We start from the raw sequence: 18,958 nt of genomic DNA, 5'->3' as shown, positions 1-18,958 counted from the left end.
ATAGGCTCTGTTATAGCAATGGCATACTGTAAGCATGTTATAGTTAACACTGATAATATAAAGCTTGTGCTTGGCATTAGTGCCAAGATTGAATCAAACTATTTCAGCCTGATTAATGTGCCTGATCACCCCACCCCTGCCACCACTACTCACTGCCTGTGTGCTACCCCTGCTCCACCAACTACCACTGCCACTACTTCACCACCACCACCACTGCCCACTACTGCCTCTCATCTCTCTCTGGTGCTATCAGGGTCTCTGCCCATCAAATGGCAGGTATTAGAGCCCCTGTCTGGTTCACAAAGCCAGTTCTGGAGGAGCAGGAGAAGGAGAAGAAGAAGAAGAAGAAGAAGAAGTGGGAGAAGAAGAAGAAGAGAAAGAAGAAGGAAGAGAATGATGATGATGATGAAGATGATAATAATAATGATAAACTTGCTATTTAGATAGTTTCTGGTTGTTTGCTGGCTTCAGCTATTAATTAGTATTAATACTTTGTTTCTTTTGAGTTTTGACAATCAAATTAGTTTTTCTAAGGGTTCCATCTTTATCAAAAAAGTAATAAAATTTGGTAACAGTCCACACAAAATTTGATCAGTTTAACTCTTCTCTATGAATTTGACACAATAGGACTAGAAAACCCAATCCCATTCTGGTCCTAATATGGACCCAGCCAGGAAAGAAAATGAGAATCTATCTTCTCTGCTGAGATGAAATATGGGACATAATTTTCTATTTGAGAATGAAGCCAGGAAATAATTTATAGGATAGGGATAGGAATAGGATCTCAAGCTCTTGGATGAGATAGAACATGGGACTGAGATTTCATATTTGGGATCCTGACTGGTTCTAAATCCAGGACCAAGACCAGCTTCAATGGGAAATAGGATCCTGTCCTGGTTCTGAATACCAGCCTAGTTCTAATAAAGAAGCATCAAAATCTTCTTCTGCTTTTAAGTAAGTTTCTCTAAAGCTATATCTCCATCTATCAGCAAATCCCTATCAGGCCCTCCATGCCCCACAAATTTTAGTATAATTTTTCGCGCTGTAGATAGTCTTAGTGCTCTTGGCACCATATAATTGCTCTGGTTTTACTCCAGGCCACATTTTTGATTTTCTTGTTGCTCTGAATTAGCTCTGGTTGAGTTCTTCTATCTGTAATGGCTCCTGCCAGGCTTTACCAAATCATTCTTTCATTATCTCTTTTGCTTACCAAGTCACAGTGCCACTTCTGCCAGTACTTTATACTCTTAGCTGTCTGGAAGTTCTAACTTTATATATTAAAATAAATAATTTCAAGGCTAGTAGCATTCTCATTGTTTGTAAAAACTCATGAAGCTACAATTTAGATGTGTAAAAAACTAAAGTACATCATAAATTCTCAGAAACTCTTAATTTCTTGGTGCTACACAGAGGCTGTGTGTGAAGCAGACTTTTATACTTTTAATTGCTAGTATCTGATTTCTTAATTTCCTTGTTACTATTTTCTGTTCCATCTTCTGGTGCCTTATTTTTCTTGTTGTTGTTGTCTGTTTTATCTGAAGATGGCAAGCTGCCAAGATCTGTCAAGAGCAAATTATCAAGATTTATATGTTCCCACTCAATAATGAGTAGTGTATCTGGTGTTAGAACTCTGACAGAAAAAGTGAAGTCTTGTAAAGATTTATGTGAACTATCTGATATCTTCAGATTATCTTCTGTAATTTCTATAACAGTCTCATTCTCTGATAGATCTGCATGTTGTAGAGGCTGCTCTGGATCTGACTAAGCAAACATCTCATTACTAGATTTTACTGATGATTGTATTACAAGAAGAGTCTTGCTGGTTATGATCAGCTTCTTTAATGAAACTAACTTAAGTATTCACTAGATCTTTTTTATAATGTTGTCATCTAATTTCAAGTCTGTCATGTCTTTATATTTTAAATGTGAACAAGTTTGTCCAAATATTTTATAATAGAAGGTATCCACTTGTTTGCACACAATATTCTTAATCTTATTCAGTAGATTTATTATAGTATTATTCTGTTTCTTGTTATCTTTCTGATTTTCAACATCTTCTGAGAGTTTATTTAGCTGTATAGCTAGTTTGTCTTTGAGATCATCAAACAAGTTCTGTGTCATGTCAATGATTTGAGGAATCATCTTGTTTACTTGATTAAATTTAACAAAATAATCAAATATATTCATATTATAAAGAATCCAGATCTGTTACTTTTCTGTTTGATTAAGACAGTGAACTCTTTCCATGATCTGTAAAGTAGTGTTCCCATTAATTACTGGTTCAAGCATGGCAATGTCTGTATAGTAATGATGAATATTAATGTCAAGAGAGCAAGTACTGTAATTGGTGACAAAAACTTCAACATTGCTGTCAGAATTATTGAAGGCATCTTGTATTTTTTGCTATTTCTGAGACAACTGGCCTGCTTGCAGTGAAAGAACATTGTATTCAAGAAGTTTTAAGAAGATTTTGACATGGAACTCAACAGTCAGATAAGTAACAAAGACTAAAAAACAACATCTCTCATCATCCACAAACTTTTTGAAGAATCTTGAGAAATGTCAGGTATTTCTGTGTTGTTAAGCATAAGAATTCTGTGATTCATATGTGATTGACTGAAATACAGAAAATATTGACATCAGTAGTTATTCTGCTTATAAGCTACACAATTTCCTGGGATAAGTAGTACTTTTCATTAATGTCTTGAGAAAGATTACTCTTGCACTTTGCAATGGTTAAAGTAAAAAGATTTTTCAAAGCAAATGAAAATGATGCATGTCTGAGCTGGTGATCAACAGTTATATCAAAACCACTTCTAACATTATTTCTGTTCTCAGAAGATTCTTAAATATTGTTGATAGTCTCTTTCTTCAGTATCAAAACAAGTTGTAAGTGAATACTATAATACACTATCAGCTGTTTTATCTATGTTATTTTACACTTGATCATCTGTACACTATAGCTTGAAATATTTCTATCAATAATAATGTGTTAGGAGAACCAGCTGTAGATCATATAGATTTTCCCAGGATTTGGGGTATGAAAGAGCTAAGTAGATTTCATGCCTGCAACTGATGAAAGAGATTTGTGTGTAGAATGTAGAAGTCCTCCAACTAGAAGACTGAATACTGAGATCTTTATAATCTGTACAAATTGTGTGATTCTTATATGTTCAGAGTTGGGGTCATGTAAGTATCTCTGAACATCTGATGTTATCTGATGCTTGGTTGATTTAGATTTATGTTTGTAACACTATCCCTCTCCCCAGAGGCCTTGGACTCTGAGGCATAGAGCTACTGAAGTAATTTTTTATATGTTGTCATAACTTTCTCTGTTATTGGTGAAGTATTATAGATTCTTGAATGTGCAAGCTTCTGCATTTCTACTGCTTGTCTATATAAACATCCTGCATGTGTATTGCTGCTAGTTGCAGTAGACATTCTTTGTTGTAGAACAGTAATTATTTTATTATAAAAGTTTAGTATTTTATTGCATACTTGTTTCTTTGTTTATTTGTCTGTCTGATTGCTATATTACTTGTTGTCTGTTGTTATGTTATCTATTAACAAGTTATAGAACTAGTAACTTTAGTGTGTTATAATGTAAGTATAAATAGAGAGTTCTTTACTCCCTTCTTTCTTCTCTTTTCTCTACTCTATCTGGATGTGAGTGTTGCTCTTTTTTTGATTTTTAACTTGTCATAATATTATTGTCAAAAGATTCTGTTCTCTATAATGAAGAGAATATTCTTCTGTGCTCTGTTTGCATATATACTCTATATTCATAAACTGTTTGAATGAAGATAAGCCATATATATAGAATGCTGAGAAGAAATTAGGTACATATTACTTAGAATATCAAATCTGTATCTGTTATAATATATATATGTCTTCATCTGTCCCCTTTATTGTTCTGACATAGATATAGATTTCAGAATCTGCTGTTGAACTAGTTTGTTGGCTTTTACAACTTTAAGAAAAATACTATAGTTTTGATACAGCTGATTTATATTGTCTGTACAATATCAAGTGCATGAGTATACTTGTGTGTGAATTTTGTGAGCTTGATTCAGAAGTAACTAAACATTACTACTGCCAGATCACTTTTATTATTAAAGAATCTTCTATAAAATATTATTGTCCTGTCTTATATCATATAGTGAAGACTGTGGATCTTGTGTCTGAAATGAAATCTGTTAAAGATGATCCATCTAAACTTTCTTATATGATTACCTCCATGTCTATTGTTTTGTCACATATAGAGAATAAGATTGGAAATGTCTAAGTCTTACTTGATTACTTTACTGCTTGTTTAACAGATAAAGCCAAAACTCTTTAAGATATTACTGAAACTAGTCTTGTAGATTTTCTTCATCATCTTTACTTATTATTGAACTAACTTCTGTCTAAACCAATCTTATATCTTCTATAGATTGTCTTGTTGATATTATCTTGTCTGGTTTTTAAAGTGTTGTAGAGATACTTTGTTCTTCTTGTAATTCTTTATTTATTATATTTACTTCTGCTGCAGTGCTGTTCATTATTATATCAAATGTACCAGCAACTCCCAAGCCTTGCTTGTTTATAACTGGTTTACCACTATTGTGACTGTGTCTTGAGTGCTCTTGTAATACATTTTTTTGCTGTTAAATTCTTTGTTTTGTTGGTATGTTGTAGTCTTCATGTTTGTTTTGTGTTATATTTATCTTTCTTGATGTATGTAAATTTGTTTATCTTCTGGTAATTATATCTTTACTTTAGGTAATTCTTAAAAGTCTTTTGTGCATTTTTAAGATTTTTCTCAGATTCTCACATTAATTCCTTTATAGAAAATTCTTTCCACTTCACTAGGTAATGTCTCTTGTGATAGTGCACTTTATTCTCTAAGATTTTATCTACTTTCTACTCATGATAGTCATCTACCAGTACCACAGAAGAATATGCTGGCACCTCACTCTTTCTTGTGTGATATAATTTCAACAATAACACATAGAAAACATCATAAATCTGGTAACTCAGAAGAAGCTTCAGTTGATATATATTATTTTCTATGGCCTCTACTACTAAGAAGAGTCTATAGTACTTGTCATCTAATTTCTTGCAAGAATATATTATTTATAGGTTTCTTGATAATAACATCACTTCATCATCAGGTGCATACATCTTGTCTTAACATCTTTAGTTATAGAACTGTGCTTGGTTCTTTTTTGCTTTTATCAAATATTCTATCAGACTATTTCTTAATACAGAGATCATTCTTAGTCTTCTGTTGAGTGTTATCTGTATGTTATTATCAGATAACTTCTGAATCTTATCTGGTTCTTTAGATTCAAAGCTGTACATTGCTTTAAATAGAGATATATACATTACAGAGTGTTCTGACCTGTTGTATGCAAATTCTGCATACACAAGCCACTTCTCCCAATTATCTTGTCTATAACTACAATAGATGCAGAGATATTTCTTCAAGATCTTGTTCAGTATCTCTGTTTGACTGTCTGTTTGTGAATGAAATACTGTGCTAAGTTTTTATTTAACTTTCATGTAAAAATATAGCTCTGACTAATATTCACTCATGAAAACAAATTTCTGATCTGAAACAATATTGTTTGAAAATCTGAAGTCTTTAAACACTCTTTTTAAGAAGAGATTTGCCATCTCTGGTGTGTCAATCTTCTTTCTACATGCAAGAAAATATGCAAGCTTTGTAAATTAATTCACAACAACCAGAACTATATTGTATAGATTTCTCTTCTCTCTACTTGAAGAGAAGTCTGTTATAAAGTCTATAAATATTAAATGCTAGAAACTACTGAATGTTAGCAATGATGCAAGCAGCTTATATAGTTTGTGTGTTGAAGTCTTTTCTTGTTAACAGGTTTGGTATTTGTGTATATATGTCTGGATATTTCATCTTATTAATTATCAATTATATTTTTGTCAGAGCAAGACAAATATCTTTGCCATGCTAAAGTAATCTACAAATAGATTATTATAGTGGACTTGTAGTAGTTCCTGTCTTAGAGCTAAATTATTAGAGATGTAAATCCTGCTGCTCTTTGTTAAAAGATCTTGTTTGTCTATTTTCCACTCTGATTACTGAGATTCTGTCTTGATAAATCTTGCTTGTACAGAAAAATTATCTTTCTGTGCTTCTAGTGGAGCGGGGTACAATGGGATGCCTCATCAAAGTAGGCGAGTTGGTTGATATGGTGAGAGCACAAGAAAGGTGAAAAATCACCACATAGTAAGGGTATGGTTGAGTAGTAAGTGTAGAGATAGATATGTTCTAACAGACACCTAAGCTTGCAAGGAGTAATAGTACTAAAGAGCCCTGTACTAACACAGGCAGCTCTAATGAGAAACAGTAGCACATTTCATGAACAAGAAATCTTCATATTCTCAAACTAATAGCTGAACTGGTAGTAAGGAACAAGTGTATAGAAAAGAGCAATGGTGTGTGAAGGTAATAAGCAAGATGCAGGGGCTACAGGTGGTTTATATAGCTCAAGAATAGTAGCTTTGAGGTGGTTTGCACCTTGGACCAGAACAATCTTTGTTCTAATAAGATACCAGAATCCCCACTACATTTTCTTCTGGTCTTCAATGTTGGCATCCCCTGACAACAAACAACATATAAAATAAAATAAAACCAATTTAGTAAAATAAGAGAATAATAAATAGTAATGAGCAGTCTGGTAAGGAAAAACACAGAAAATAAGAATAAGAAGAGTGATAGCAGCAATCTCTAATAGTGATCATTATGATTCTCTTCTTCCATCAAGTTCTCAGAAGAAGGAGAAGACTGAACTGACACTGGATCAATGTTGTTGTGCACACAATGCCAATAGGATTTATTACCAAAAGCTTTCTTTTCAATTTGGTAAGTCTTGATAATGGCATCCAGAGCAATTTGTGTGGCCTTTAGATGCCAGTTATTAATGAAGTCCTGAGCCTTTTTGTCATCAGAACCAAAGAGAATATTGAGTTTCTCAATTATCATGGGGTTGTCCCACCTAATACATTCTACCAGGGCATCTGATATAGCTCCTAAGCCTTGTAATTGAATAGCAGTAGGGAATTGATATGGAACTGATGTGTAACAATTTGAATGGCCAGATGGAGACAAAGACCCTGGAACTAGATCTCTATATGCAACAGAGAGCTGAAACCATGTACCAGCTTTATTAACTTCTAGATGTTCATGGTTCTCTTGAATTGCCACATACCAGAGTAACATAGTGCATCAGACCTTTTTGCATAGACCATGGGCTCCATAGAGTAGCAGAGAGCTTGTAATTCAGACATTGCCAGATTTGCAAATGATATTGATTCATCTAATACCAAATTTTCTTTTGTCATCTTTGGTATACATTGTATCTTTAATGCAGTGAATATAGCCATCAGTGGATAAGTCTTGTTCTTCAACTAGTCCCCACCAATTCTCTAGGTGGTTATGCATTCCTGACAAGATTTCTATACAGTTGCTGGGCTCTTCTGCAGTTAAGGTCAAGAATTCTTGTATCATGTTAACACCCCTTCCAGTAGTAATAGCATCTGGAACATTGATATTAATATGGTGAAACCCAGTTTTATCCCCTGGCTTAGCATACTTGACATAGTATAGATAGGAGATTAATTTCCAAGCATGGTTGGGTCTTGTCAGTATGTACCATAGATAGTACACAGGGTTCTGGCACATAAGTTGTTGGCTGATACTGTAATATATTATTCTCAACCATCCATAATTGTTGCAACCTCCCATTATTCACTGATGATGGTAGTACATGTTGTATTCATCATTGACCTGGGTGAGTACTGTGGTGGTGGTGTCTTGTAACTTATCATTCCACCAGCATATTAGCTGGGGAATGACAACAGACTCAGTTGTTTCCCATTCCTTCTGAAGATTGCTGGTGGTGAACTTGTTAACTTCAGTTATTCATGTGTATCAGTTGAAGTCAAATATTCTCATGTTTGCAACCAGAGGGATAATTGGCTGATGTTTGAATTTATAAATACCTAAAGCATCTTCAGCTCTAGCTGGTCTATTTGCCAAATGGAACCAGAGATAGGTGCTGTTATTAGTCTTGACTGAGTCAATGTTGCAACAATTCCTATGAATGTAAGCCAAACAGTTGAGAAGCTCCTCTCTATTAAGTGTGTGAGTCTGTAAATCAAGTTTTGAAGCTATTAGTTTAGCATGGTCATAGTATAGATAGATGTCAGCTTTCTTATCACTAAAGGCCTTTCCTAACTGCTTCAGGATGCAAATAAGCTCCAACTCCAAATATGTTTTAGTACTCTTTATCTTTTGGAGAAGCTGCTGTTCAAAACCACAGCAATGACAAGTACCAGAGTGTACTGCCATGACAGATTCTTCTTGTTCATGTCAGGGTATTCCCTCATCACTTTCAGGAGGAATAACAGACTCATCTTTGTTGCCTAGGCCTTGGAGGATTTGGTGTGCTGACATGGCTGCAGTTCTTTCACTGCAGCGCTTCAGAGCTTCTGATTGGCTGGGTGGATTGGCCAGTTTCCAATCCACACAATCTAATCAACATTATACTATGTATAGAGGCTCCTGATACATTGCAGCTATGTGGCATCAACATCCCACCTATTGGAACATCTCTTGATGATCTTGGTGACTGTGGTCCTTCTAGTAGACCTCAGGGGCTGCTTGCAGTGGAAGGACTCCTAGCAATATCCTGAATTGAATGTTGGGAGCTAGATGACTGTGGAAGAGCCAATGGCTGTAGAAGATCATAGTTTCCAATAGTAAGTTCTTGTTGATGTAGAGTATCTCTTGAAGAAAGTTTGCAAGTGCAATCAACTTCTTTGTCAGCTGTAGTATAATTATCTGGCAATATAGCTAAGCTCCAGCAATGTCCAGCTTCTGTAGTATCTAGTCTTTGGAGCACTGTGCTGTTAATATTATTGGCAAACTTATCCCAATTCTTGTAGACATTTAAGATATGGTGAAGCTTTTGTGTGGCCCACAGGCTCTCTACTTTTGACTATATGGCATCAATTCTGTCTATCCCCCATGTAGCAACAAGCCTATTCTTGATCTTTTGCATATTAATGTGATGTTGTTCAACATCCAGGGTAATCTTTCAAGCATCATGAAAATTGGCTTCAAAATTAGCATGCATAACATGTTGCCAAGCTCTGGATCTTTCAACATATCAATAGAAATGGGCCACTAAGTCAGTGACTACATCAGTCACTTGCATAAGTGTGTTCATCAGCTTGACTTGTAGACTATATTGATGGTGTGGAGCTTGGTTATTGATGTATTCCATAGCTGCTGTTAGGTTATTGAAGAAATGGCCATTCAAGTTGACTCCACTGTCTCTGGTAATAACCAGGCCTTGGTTTTCAGTTGCTGGTGCTAAAGGAGGCAGGTTGCTTCATCCAGTCATTTTTGAAGAATATCAGAGATCAAAAAATTTGCAAATGTCAGAATAACAGAATAGAAGAAAATGTTGAATCTGTAAAAAGAATCAAGCTTGAATGTAAAAGAAAGTAAAAGCTCCAGCAAAGAAAAATTGACCTTTAAATATCTCCAGAAAAAGTGAATGCTAAGCAAATAACAAAGAAAGAGAAACTTTCTGAAAGAGCAAGCAAAAACTTCACTTTGCAGGCAAATAAAAGAAACTTTCTGAATAAGCAAGCAAAAAACTTCATCTTTGCAAACAAAACACAACAAATTAAACATCTTGTGAAGGTATAACAACAGCAAAGCTCCAGTCATCTGGTATAACAGTTAGAAATTGTGTTTGCTCCATTTCTTCTTGATCATTTTCATTTTCACTCTGATCCAAGAAGCTAACATCTGAGAAACTGCTAGAGAAAATGTTAGGTCAACTTCTGGTGGCATATCTTTGAGAGATGTTCTCCATCTCTACATCAGAATCTGCTGAGCTATCATTAAATAGCTCCATTTCAGGTTTCATAAGATACTTCTTTAATCTGTTTTCTGCAATAGATTCTTTGAGTTCAGTGCCATCTAACTCTTCAAGATGATAGGCACCTAGTTCTTGATTGGCAGACTTAACTCTATAGAGTTCTAGCCATTGAAAGTGCAGGGTGTTATTCCTAGACATATTCTGTTCTTCTTTGGTATTGTGAAGCAAGACAAGATCTCCAGGTAGAAGAGGATTGGTCTGAATATTATGGGTATTATCAAAGTATTCCTTATTTCTAGCACACATTCAGAGCTGATGATGAGCTGCTTTCAAGACATTCTTATCTCATCTTTTAATTTGCTGTGCTTGCATCAGAAGCAGGTCTTCAGTTGTTTGAATCTTTCATCAGAAAATTGTTTGCCAAGTAGGAATCTTGAGTTTAATCAGAAGAACTGCCTTCTGGTCCATTAGTAATCTATAAGAGAAGACACCAGTACTAGCCTTAGTCATCATTCAATCCACCATCAGAATTGCAGGAAGATGTTTAATCCAATCCCTCCCAGTACCATTGGTAGCTTTAGCTAGTCCATCAGCCAAAGGCTTATGGCCAACTTCCACCATATCATTTGCAGGAGGGTTATAGAGTGAAATAACAATGTATTTAATATTGAATTTCTTCAGTAAGGTCTCCACAACATTCTTATTTTCTGGTCCTCCATTCATAACAAATTTGGCAGGCAGGCCCCATCAACAGATGATATTCTTATAAAGAAATTTAGCCACAGCTTCAGCTGTTGCCTTTTTCAAGACTCTAGCTTCTACTCATCCAGTGAAGTCACATCTGGCAACAACCAAATAATTTCATCCTTGACAGAAAGACATGTGCTTGATATCCATCTCAACTTTCTCCCAACAGATAGAGGCCCAGGTAGGATGAAGCTCTTCACTCAACCTTTGTGAATCTCTTTGTTAACATTGAGAACAGTGCTTCACATAAGCAGACACATCTTTATACATCCCTGACCACTAGTATTGAGCTTGTAGAGCAGAGTATGTTCCCTCTCACTCTTTATGGCCAAATTTGTTATGCATCATGTGTAAAATTTGTTCATGCTGATCTTTATTGTCCACAACATGTCTTAGAGACACACCAGATCCCACTCACCTAAATAGCTGATCAGCCTCCACCACATATTTAATTGCTTTTCTTTGGAATCTCATGTACTCTTTTCCTTCCATGCCCAATGGTTTTGATAGAATGGTTAGGTATTGTGCAATTTTCTCTGATTCTTCTGAATATGTGGAGTCCAGTATCCTAAGGTCTTCACTATCAAGAGCTCAGCCAGCTAAAACTCTTATAGAATCCATAAAGACAAACAGATCTTCATCTTCTTCAGATTCAGGCTGTTCTCCAATATCTAGTCCTCAGCAAGATAGTCCATCAGCAGCTGTGTGTTTTGTCCCAGGAACATGTTTAACAGTAAAGTCAAAGAGGCATATCCAAGCTATCCAGTGGAGCGGGGTATGATGGGATGCCTCATCAAAGTAGGCGAGTTGGTTGATATGGTGAGAGCTCAAGAAAGGTGAAAAATCACCACATAGTAAGGGTATGGTTGAGTAGTAAGTGTAGAGATAGACATGTCCTAACAGATGCCTAAGCTTGCAAGGAGTAATAGTACTAAAGAGCCCTGTACTAACACAGGCAGCTCTAATGAGGAACAGTAGCAAGTTTCATGAACAAGAAATCTTCATATTTGCTAACTAATAACCAAACTGGTAGTAAGGAATGAGTGTATAGAAAAGAGCAATGGTGCATGAAGGTAATAAGCAAGAAGCAGGGGCTACAGATAGTTTATATAGCTTAAGGATAGTAGCTTTGGGGTGGTTTGCGCCTCAGATCAGAACAATCTTTGTCCTAATAAGATACCAGAATCCCCACTACATTTCCTCCTGATCTTTAATATTGGTGTCCCCTGACAACAAACAACATATAAAATAAAATAAAACCAATTTAGTAAAATAAGAGAATAATAAATAGTAATGAGCAGTCTGGTAAGGAAAAACATAGGAAATAAGAATAAGGAGAGTGATAGCAGCAATCTCTAATAGTGATCACCATGATCCTCTTCTTCCACCAAGTTCTTGGGAGGAGGAGAAGGCTGAACTGATGCTGGGTCAATATTGTTGTGCACACAATGCCAATAGAATTTATTACCAAAAGCTTTCTTTTCAATTTGGTAAGTCTTGACAATGGCATCCAGAGCAATTCACGTGGTCTTTAGGCACCAGTTATTAATGAAGTCCTGACTCTTTTTGTCATCAGGGCCAAAGAGAATATCAAGTTCCTCAATTACCAAGGGGTTGTCCCATCTAATTCATCCTACCAGGGCATCTGATATAGCTCCTAAGCCCTGTAATTGAATAGCGGTAGGGAATCAATATGGAACTGATGTGTAACAATTTGAATGGCTGGATGGAGACAAAGGCCCTGGAACTAGATCTCTATATGCAGCAGAGAGCTGGGACCATGTACCAGCTTCATTAACTTCTAGATGTTCATGGTCCTCTTGGATTGCCACATACCAGGGTAGCATAGTGTGTTGGACTTTTTTGCATGGACCATGGGCTCCATGGGGTAGCAGAGGGCTTGTAATTCAGATATCACCAGGCTTGCAAATGATGTCAGTCCACCTAATACCAAATTTTCTTTTATTGTCTTTGGTATATATTGTATCTTTAATGCAGTGAATATAGCCATTAGTGAATAAGCCTCATTCTTCAACTAATCCCCATCAATTCTCTAGATGGTTATGCATTTCTGGCAAGATTTCTGTACAGTCACCAGGCTCTTCTGTAGTTAAGATCAAGGATTCTTGTATCATGTTAATGCCCCTTCCAGTAGTAATAGCATCTGGAACATTGATATTAATATGACAAAACCCAGTTTTATCCCCTGGCTTAGCATACTTGGCATAGTATGGATAGGAGATTAATTTCCAAGTATGGTTGGGTCTTGTCAGTACATACCATAGGTAGTACACAGAGTCCTGGCACATAAGTTGTTGGCTGATACTGTGATACATTGTTCTCAACCATTCATAATTGTCGCAATCTCTCATCATTTACTGATGATGGTAGTACATGTCATATTCACTGTTGACCTGGGTGAGTACTGTGGTAGTGGCACCTTGTAATTTATTGTTCCACCAGCACATTAGCTGGGGAATGACAACAGACCCAGTTGTTTCCCATTCCTTCTGAAGATCACTGGTAGTGAACTTGTTAACTCCAGTTATTCATGTGTATCAGTTGAAGTCAAATGTTCTCATGTTTGCAACCAGAGAGATAATTAGCTGATGTTTGAATTTGTAAATGCCTAAAGCATCTTCAGCTCTAGCTGGTCTATTTATCAAACAGAACCAGAGATAGGTGCTGTCATCAGTCTTGACTGAGTCAATGTTGCAACAATTCCTATGAATGTAAGCCAAACAGTTGAGAAGCTTCTCCCTATTAAGTGTGCAAGTCTGTAAACCAAGTTTTGAAGCCATTAGTTTAGCATGGTCATAGTATAGATAGATGTCAGCTTTCTTATCACTAAAGGCCTTTCCTAACTGCTTCAGGATGCAAATAAGCTCCAACTCCAAACACATTTTAGTACTCTTTATCTTTTGGAGAAGCTGCTGTTCAAAACCACAGCAACAACAAGTACCAGAGCATACTGCCATGACAGATTCTTCTCATTCATGTCAGAGTATTTCCTCATCACTTTCAGGAGAAATAATGGATTCATCTTCATCACCTAGGCCTTGGAGGGTTTGGTGTGCTGACATGGCTGTGATTCTTTCACTGCAGCACTTCAGAGCTTCTGATTGGCTGGGTGGATTGGCCAGCGCGCTGGTGAATCCAAATGGCAGCTGTGATTGGCCAGTTTCCAATCCATGTGATCTAATTGACATTGTACTATATATAGAGGCTCCTGATACATTGTAGCTATGCAGCATCAACATCCCATCCATTGGAACATCTCTTGATGATCTTGGTGACTGTGGTCCTTCTAGTAGACCTCAGGGGCTGCTTGCAGTGGGAGGGCTTCTAGTGATATCCTGAATTGAACATTGGGAGCTAGATGACTGTGGAAGAGCCAACAGCTGTAGAAGATCATAGTTTCCAATAGTAAGTTCTCATCAGCATAAGACATCTCTTGAAGAAAGTTCACAAGCACAATTGATTTCTTTATCAGCTGTAGTATAATCACCTGGCAATATAGCTAAGCTCCAGCAATGTCCAGCTCCTGTAGCATCTAGTCTTTGGAGCACTGCACTGTTAATATTGTTGGTGAACTTATCCCAATTCTTGTAGATATTTAGGATATGGCAAAGCTTTTGTGTGGCCCACAGGCTCTCCACTTTTGACCATATAGCATCAATCCTGTCTATCCCCCATGTAGCAACAAGCCTATTCTTGATCTTTTGCATATCAATGTGATGTTGTTTAACATCCAGGGTAACCTTTCAAGCATCATGGAAATCAGCTTCAAAATTGGCGTGTGTAACATGTTGCCAAGCTCTAGATCTTTCAACATATCAATAGAAATGGGCCACTAAGTCAGTGACCACATCAGTCACTCACATAAGTGTGTTCATTAGCTCAACTTGCAGACTATAGTGGTGGTGTGGAGCTTGGTTATCAATGTATTCCATAGCTGCTGTTAGGTTATTGAAGAAATGGCCATCCAAGTTGACCCCACTGTCTCTGGTAACAACCAGGCCTTGGTTTTCAGTTGCTGGTGCTAAAGGAGGCAGGTTGCTTCACCCAGCCATTTTTGAAGAATATCAGAGATCAAAAAAAATTTGCAAATATCAGAATAACAGAATAGAAGGAAATGTTGAATCTGTAAAAAGAATCAAGCTTGAATGTAAAAGAAAGTAAAAGCTCCAGCAAAGAAAAATTGATCTTTAAATATCTCCAGAAAAAGTGAATGCTAAGCAAATAACAAAGAAAAAGAAACTTCCTAAAAGAGCAAGCAAAAACTTCACTTTGCAGGCAAATAAAAGAAACTTTCTGAATAAGCAAGCAAAAACTTCACTTTTGCAAACAAAACACAACAAATTAAACATCTTGTGAAGGTATAACAACAGCAAAGCTCCAGTCATCTGATATAACAGTTGGAAATTGCATTTGCTCCATTTCTTCTTGATCATTTTCATTTTCACTCTGATCCAAGAAGCTAACATTCAAGGAACTGCTAGAGGGAATGTTAGGTCAACTTCTGGTGGCATATCTTTGAGAGATATTCCCCATCTCTACATCAGAATCTGCTGAGCTATTATTGAATGGCTCCATTCCAGGTTTCATAAGGTACTTCTTCAATCTGTTTCCTGCAATAGATTCTTTGAGTTCAGTGCTGTCTAATTCTTCAAGATGATAGGAACCTAGTTCTTGATTGGCAGACTTAACCCTATAGGGTCCTAGCCATCAAAAGCACAGGGTGTTATTCCTAGACATATTCTGTTCTCCTTTGATATTGTGAAGCAAGACAAGATCTCCAGGTAGAAGAGGGTTGGTCCAAATATTATGGGTATCATCAAAGTATTTCTTATTTCTAGCACACATTCAGAGCTGATGATGAGCTGCTTCCAGGACATCCTCATCTCATCTTTCAATTTGCCATGCTTGCATCAGAAGCAGGTCTTCAGTTGTTCAAACCTTTTTTCAGGGAATCATTTGCTAAGTAGGAATCTTGAGTTCAATCAGAAGAACTGCCTCCTGGCCCATTAGCAATCTATAAGGGGAGACACCAGTACTAGCCTTAGTCATCATTTGATCCATCATCAGAATTGCAGGAAGATGTTTAATCCAATCCCTCCCAGTGCCATTGGTAGCTTTAGCTAGCTCATCAGCCAAAGACTTATGGCCAACTTCCACCATACCATTTGCAGGAGGATTATAGAGCAAAATAACAATACATTTAATGTTGAATTTCTTCAGTAAGATTTCCACAACATTCTTATTTTCTGGTCCTCCATTCATAACAAATTTGGCAGGCAGGCCCCATCAACAGATGATATTCTCATAAAGAAATTTGGCCACAGCTTCAGCTGTTGTCTTTTTCAAGACTCTAGCTTCCACCCATCCAGTGAAGTCACATCTGGCAACAACCAAATAATTTTGTCCTCAACAGGAAGGCATGTGCTTGATATTCACCCCAACTTTCTCCCAACAGGTAGGGGCCCAGGTAGGATGAAGCTCTTCACTCAATCTTTGCAAATCTCTTTGTTGACATTGAGAACAGTGCTTCACATAAGCAGACACATCTTTATACATTCCTGACCACTAGTATCAAGCTTGTAGGACAGAGTATGTTCCCTCTCACTCTTTATAGTTAAATTCATCATGCATCATGTGTAAAATTTGTTTGCACTGATCTTTGTTGTCCACAACACATCTTAGAGACACACCAGATCCCACTCACCTAAATAGTTGATCAGCCTCCACCACATATTTAATTGCTTTTTTTCAGAATCTTGCATACTCTTTTCCTTCCATGCCCAATGATTTTGATAGGGTGGTTAGGTATCATGCAATTTTCTCCAATTCTTCTGAATATGTGGAGTCCAGTATCCTAAGGTCTTCACTATCAAGAGCTCAGCCAGCTAAAACTCTTATAGAATCCATAAAGGCAAACAGATCTTCATCTTCTTCAGATTCAGACTGTTCCCCAATATCTAGTTCTCAGCAAGATAGTCTGTCAGCAGCTGTGTGTTTTGTCCCAGGAACATATTTAACAGTAAAGTTGAAGAGGTGTATCCAAGCTATCCAATTAGTAACCAAAGCTTCTGGAACATCTGTAGCAGTCCTATTAAGTTGGGTGACAAGAGTTTTTGCATCAATTTCCAAGGTAAAGGGCACTCTATAGATATGGTGTCAGAATTTCTTGAAGACTTTCAAAACAGCTCTGCATTCTCATTTGCCAGCATCATATGTTTTCTCTGAATCACTCCATACTCCAGATTTGTATTGTGTGGGATGTTGAGCTCCTCATTGCTCCTGAATAATGCATTCTCCCCATCCTAATCCACTGGCATCAACAGCCACAGTGATAAGCAAAGGATCCTGTTCATAATTGATTGGAAGAATGATAGGAAATGAACATAACTTTTCTTTCAAAAGCATAAAGACATCATTTTGCTCTTCAGTCCATGTCCATGTAACATTTTGTCAAAGCAGATAATGTAAAGATTCAGTTATCCAACTATAATACTCTATGAGTATTCAGAAATATCCAGCAAGCCCTAGGAATCCTCATAATTCTGTAATGCTTGTAGGAGTAGGCCAATTCACAATTTTAGCCACCTTGGCTTCCTCAGGTCATCATTCATCATAGTCACAGACCCATCCAACAACATTGACTCCAGACATGCAGAATTGAGATTTGGTGCCGGAGATCCTGGCCCCAGAGATTTTGACAAGCCATAGAATGTAGTCCAGATTCTGCAGATGGTCATAAACAAATCTTCTTATTCTTGAGAGGACTTCAGTTTCATTTTTGACACACAATTCTTTTACCCCAAGATCATCCATAAAGGCTCAAGCAATCTCTGGAAAAACCTCACATATTATCTTCATTATCCCACATTGGGCTTGAGCTGGCAAATTCATTGCCCCTTAAACTAAAGTCATATGGTGAAAGAGCCCAATAGAGGTTGCAATGGCTGTCATATCTCTGCTTTCTTCAGCTAACAGAAAATTATCATATCCAGAGAATAAGTTGCATAGGCTAGCCATAACAAGTCCACTGAAGTCTTCAGTGTATTCATCAACATTAGAAGAAATAAAAGCATCCCAAATAGTAACTTTGTTATACATATGTGCTGTATCAACTAAATGATATTCACCTTTCTGTTTCTTTGCAACCAGAAAATAGGGATTGGTATATGAACCATGGCAAGGCTCCAATATTTTAGCTTCTAACCTGTCCTGAATGATTTTAATTAGCTTATCATGTAGAGCACAAGAAATTCAGTAAGTCTTAGTCTGCCAAGTCTCATGGGGCTCTGTCTAAATAACCTGGGGAGGCAAGCATTCAGAATGAACACCACATAGATCTTTGAATGACCAAGCCAACACCCCTTCACATTTATAGAGAACTGATATGAAAAATTTCTTCTCCTGACTTGTCAGTTCAAATCCAATTTTGAGCTTCTCAATTCTCTCATTTGTTAGTCATTCTCCAACAGGAAAGGGCACAATCCTAGGCCTAATATAGTTATCAAATTCACAATTAAATGTGATGTGTTTCTCCTCAGAGTAATACTTATCCAAACAAACATCCACCCAATTATCTAGGCCTTCCAGCTTGCTTCCATCAGATTTTCCAGGTGCTAATGGCCTTATCTTATCAGCTTTCCACTTATAAGCAGTGCACACTCTTCAGACCTCTGAAGAAGACAGCCCAATGTCCCATCCACTATTGAAAATGTCTATCTGACATGATTTCTTTGTGACAAAATCATGATTTTTGTTCAGAGATGTGTAAATTGATTGAGCACTTCATGAAATAGGTTTGTGAATTAAACTGGAATTTATATTGTGTGTGTAATGTTTGCAGTGAGCTGTAACACTGTCTGGATCAGGAAGTGGAGGTCAGAAAATCTGAACTTCCAATGCAAAATTATCCTTGTCTTCTGATTGGTCCATTTGATTCACCAGTGTGCTGGTCAATTCAATTAGGCTTAGTGTGCTTTTGGATTCACCAACACTGGAATTATGTTTCTCCTCATCACCATAAGCACCAATGCTGGCAATGCTGCCAATGCTCCTGACTTCCCTATTCTTTTCAATCTCCTGATCTTCAACCTTCTCATCATTAATTCTTATACCCATCATCTTCATCACATCTTCTTCATCCTCCTCAGGTCTTGTATCCATGGGCACCCACCTGATTAAATGCCTGTTGAATCATTTAAATGATTGCTGTTCAATTTATCAGTCACATATCTTATGTTGCTCAAGTTTAGCTTAAAGCCTTCAAAAACTAGATGATG

The 18,958-nt window shown here is 36.9% G+C and overlaps 5 protein-coding genes across 5 annotated transcripts; 1 reads left to right on the top strand and 4 right to left on the bottom strand.

Moving 5' to 3' along the window:
• Window positions 1–18: 18 nt before the first annotated feature.
• On the top strand, window positions 19–443 carry CIMG_12632 (uncharacterized protein; the record flags this gene model as incomplete). Its single annotated transcript, XM_001248993.2, has 2 exons — window positions 19–276; window positions 306–443. The coding sequence occupies 2 exons, from the start codon at window positions 19–21 to the stop codon at window positions 441–443; spliced, it is 396 nt and encodes a 131-aa protein (XP_001248994.2).
• Window positions 444–1,440: 997 nt separating this feature from the next.
• Window positions 1,441–2,121, bottom strand: CIMG_12631 (uncharacterized protein; the record flags this gene model as incomplete). Its single annotated transcript, XM_004445540.1, has 2 exons — window positions 1,441–1,761; window positions 1,981–2,121. 2 exons carry the CDS (start codon window positions 2,119–2,121, stop codon window positions 1,441–1,443), a joined length of 462 nt encoding a protein of 153 aa, XP_004445597.1.
• A 4,254-nt stretch (window positions 2,122–6,375) lies between these two features.
• Window positions 6,376–7,362, bottom strand: CIMG_12630 (uncharacterized protein; the record flags this gene model as incomplete). Its single annotated transcript, XM_004445539.1, has 2 exons — window positions 6,376–7,134; window positions 7,230–7,362. 2 exons carry the CDS (start codon window positions 7,360–7,362, stop codon window positions 6,749–6,751), a joined length of 519 nt encoding a protein of 172 aa, XP_004445596.1. The 3' UTR covers window positions 6,376–6,748.
• A 2,354-nt stretch (window positions 7,363–9,716) lies between these two features.
• Window positions 9,717–10,220, bottom strand: CIMG_12629 (uncharacterized protein; the record flags this gene model as incomplete). The annotated part of the gene is made up of 2 exons (XM_004445538.1): window positions 9,717–9,841; window positions 9,875–10,220. 2 exons carry the CDS (start codon window positions 10,218–10,220, stop codon window positions 9,717–9,719), a joined length of 471 nt encoding a protein of 156 aa, XP_004445595.1.
• Window positions 10,221–13,660: 3,440 nt separating this feature from the next.
• CIMG_12628 (uncharacterized protein) lies at window positions 13,661–13,870 on the bottom strand (the record flags this gene model as incomplete). The annotated part of the gene is made up of 1 exon (XM_004445537.1): window positions 13,661–13,870. The coding sequence occupies one exon, from the start codon at window positions 13,868–13,870 to the stop codon at window positions 13,661–13,663; it is 210 nt and encodes a 69-aa protein (XP_004445594.1).
• Window positions 13,871–18,958: the final 5,088 nt, after the last annotated feature.

Source organism: Coccidioides immitis, assembly GCF_000149335.2.
Source record: "Coccidioides immitis RS genomic scaffold supercont3.1, whole genome shotgun sequence".
Taxonomy (NCBI): Eukaryota; Fungi; Ascomycota; class Eurotiomycetes; order Onygenales; family Onygenaceae; genus Coccidioides; species Coccidioides immitis.
The sequence above is the reverse complement of the archived record's forward strand: the minus strand, read 5'-3'. Positions and strand labels throughout refer to the sequence as shown.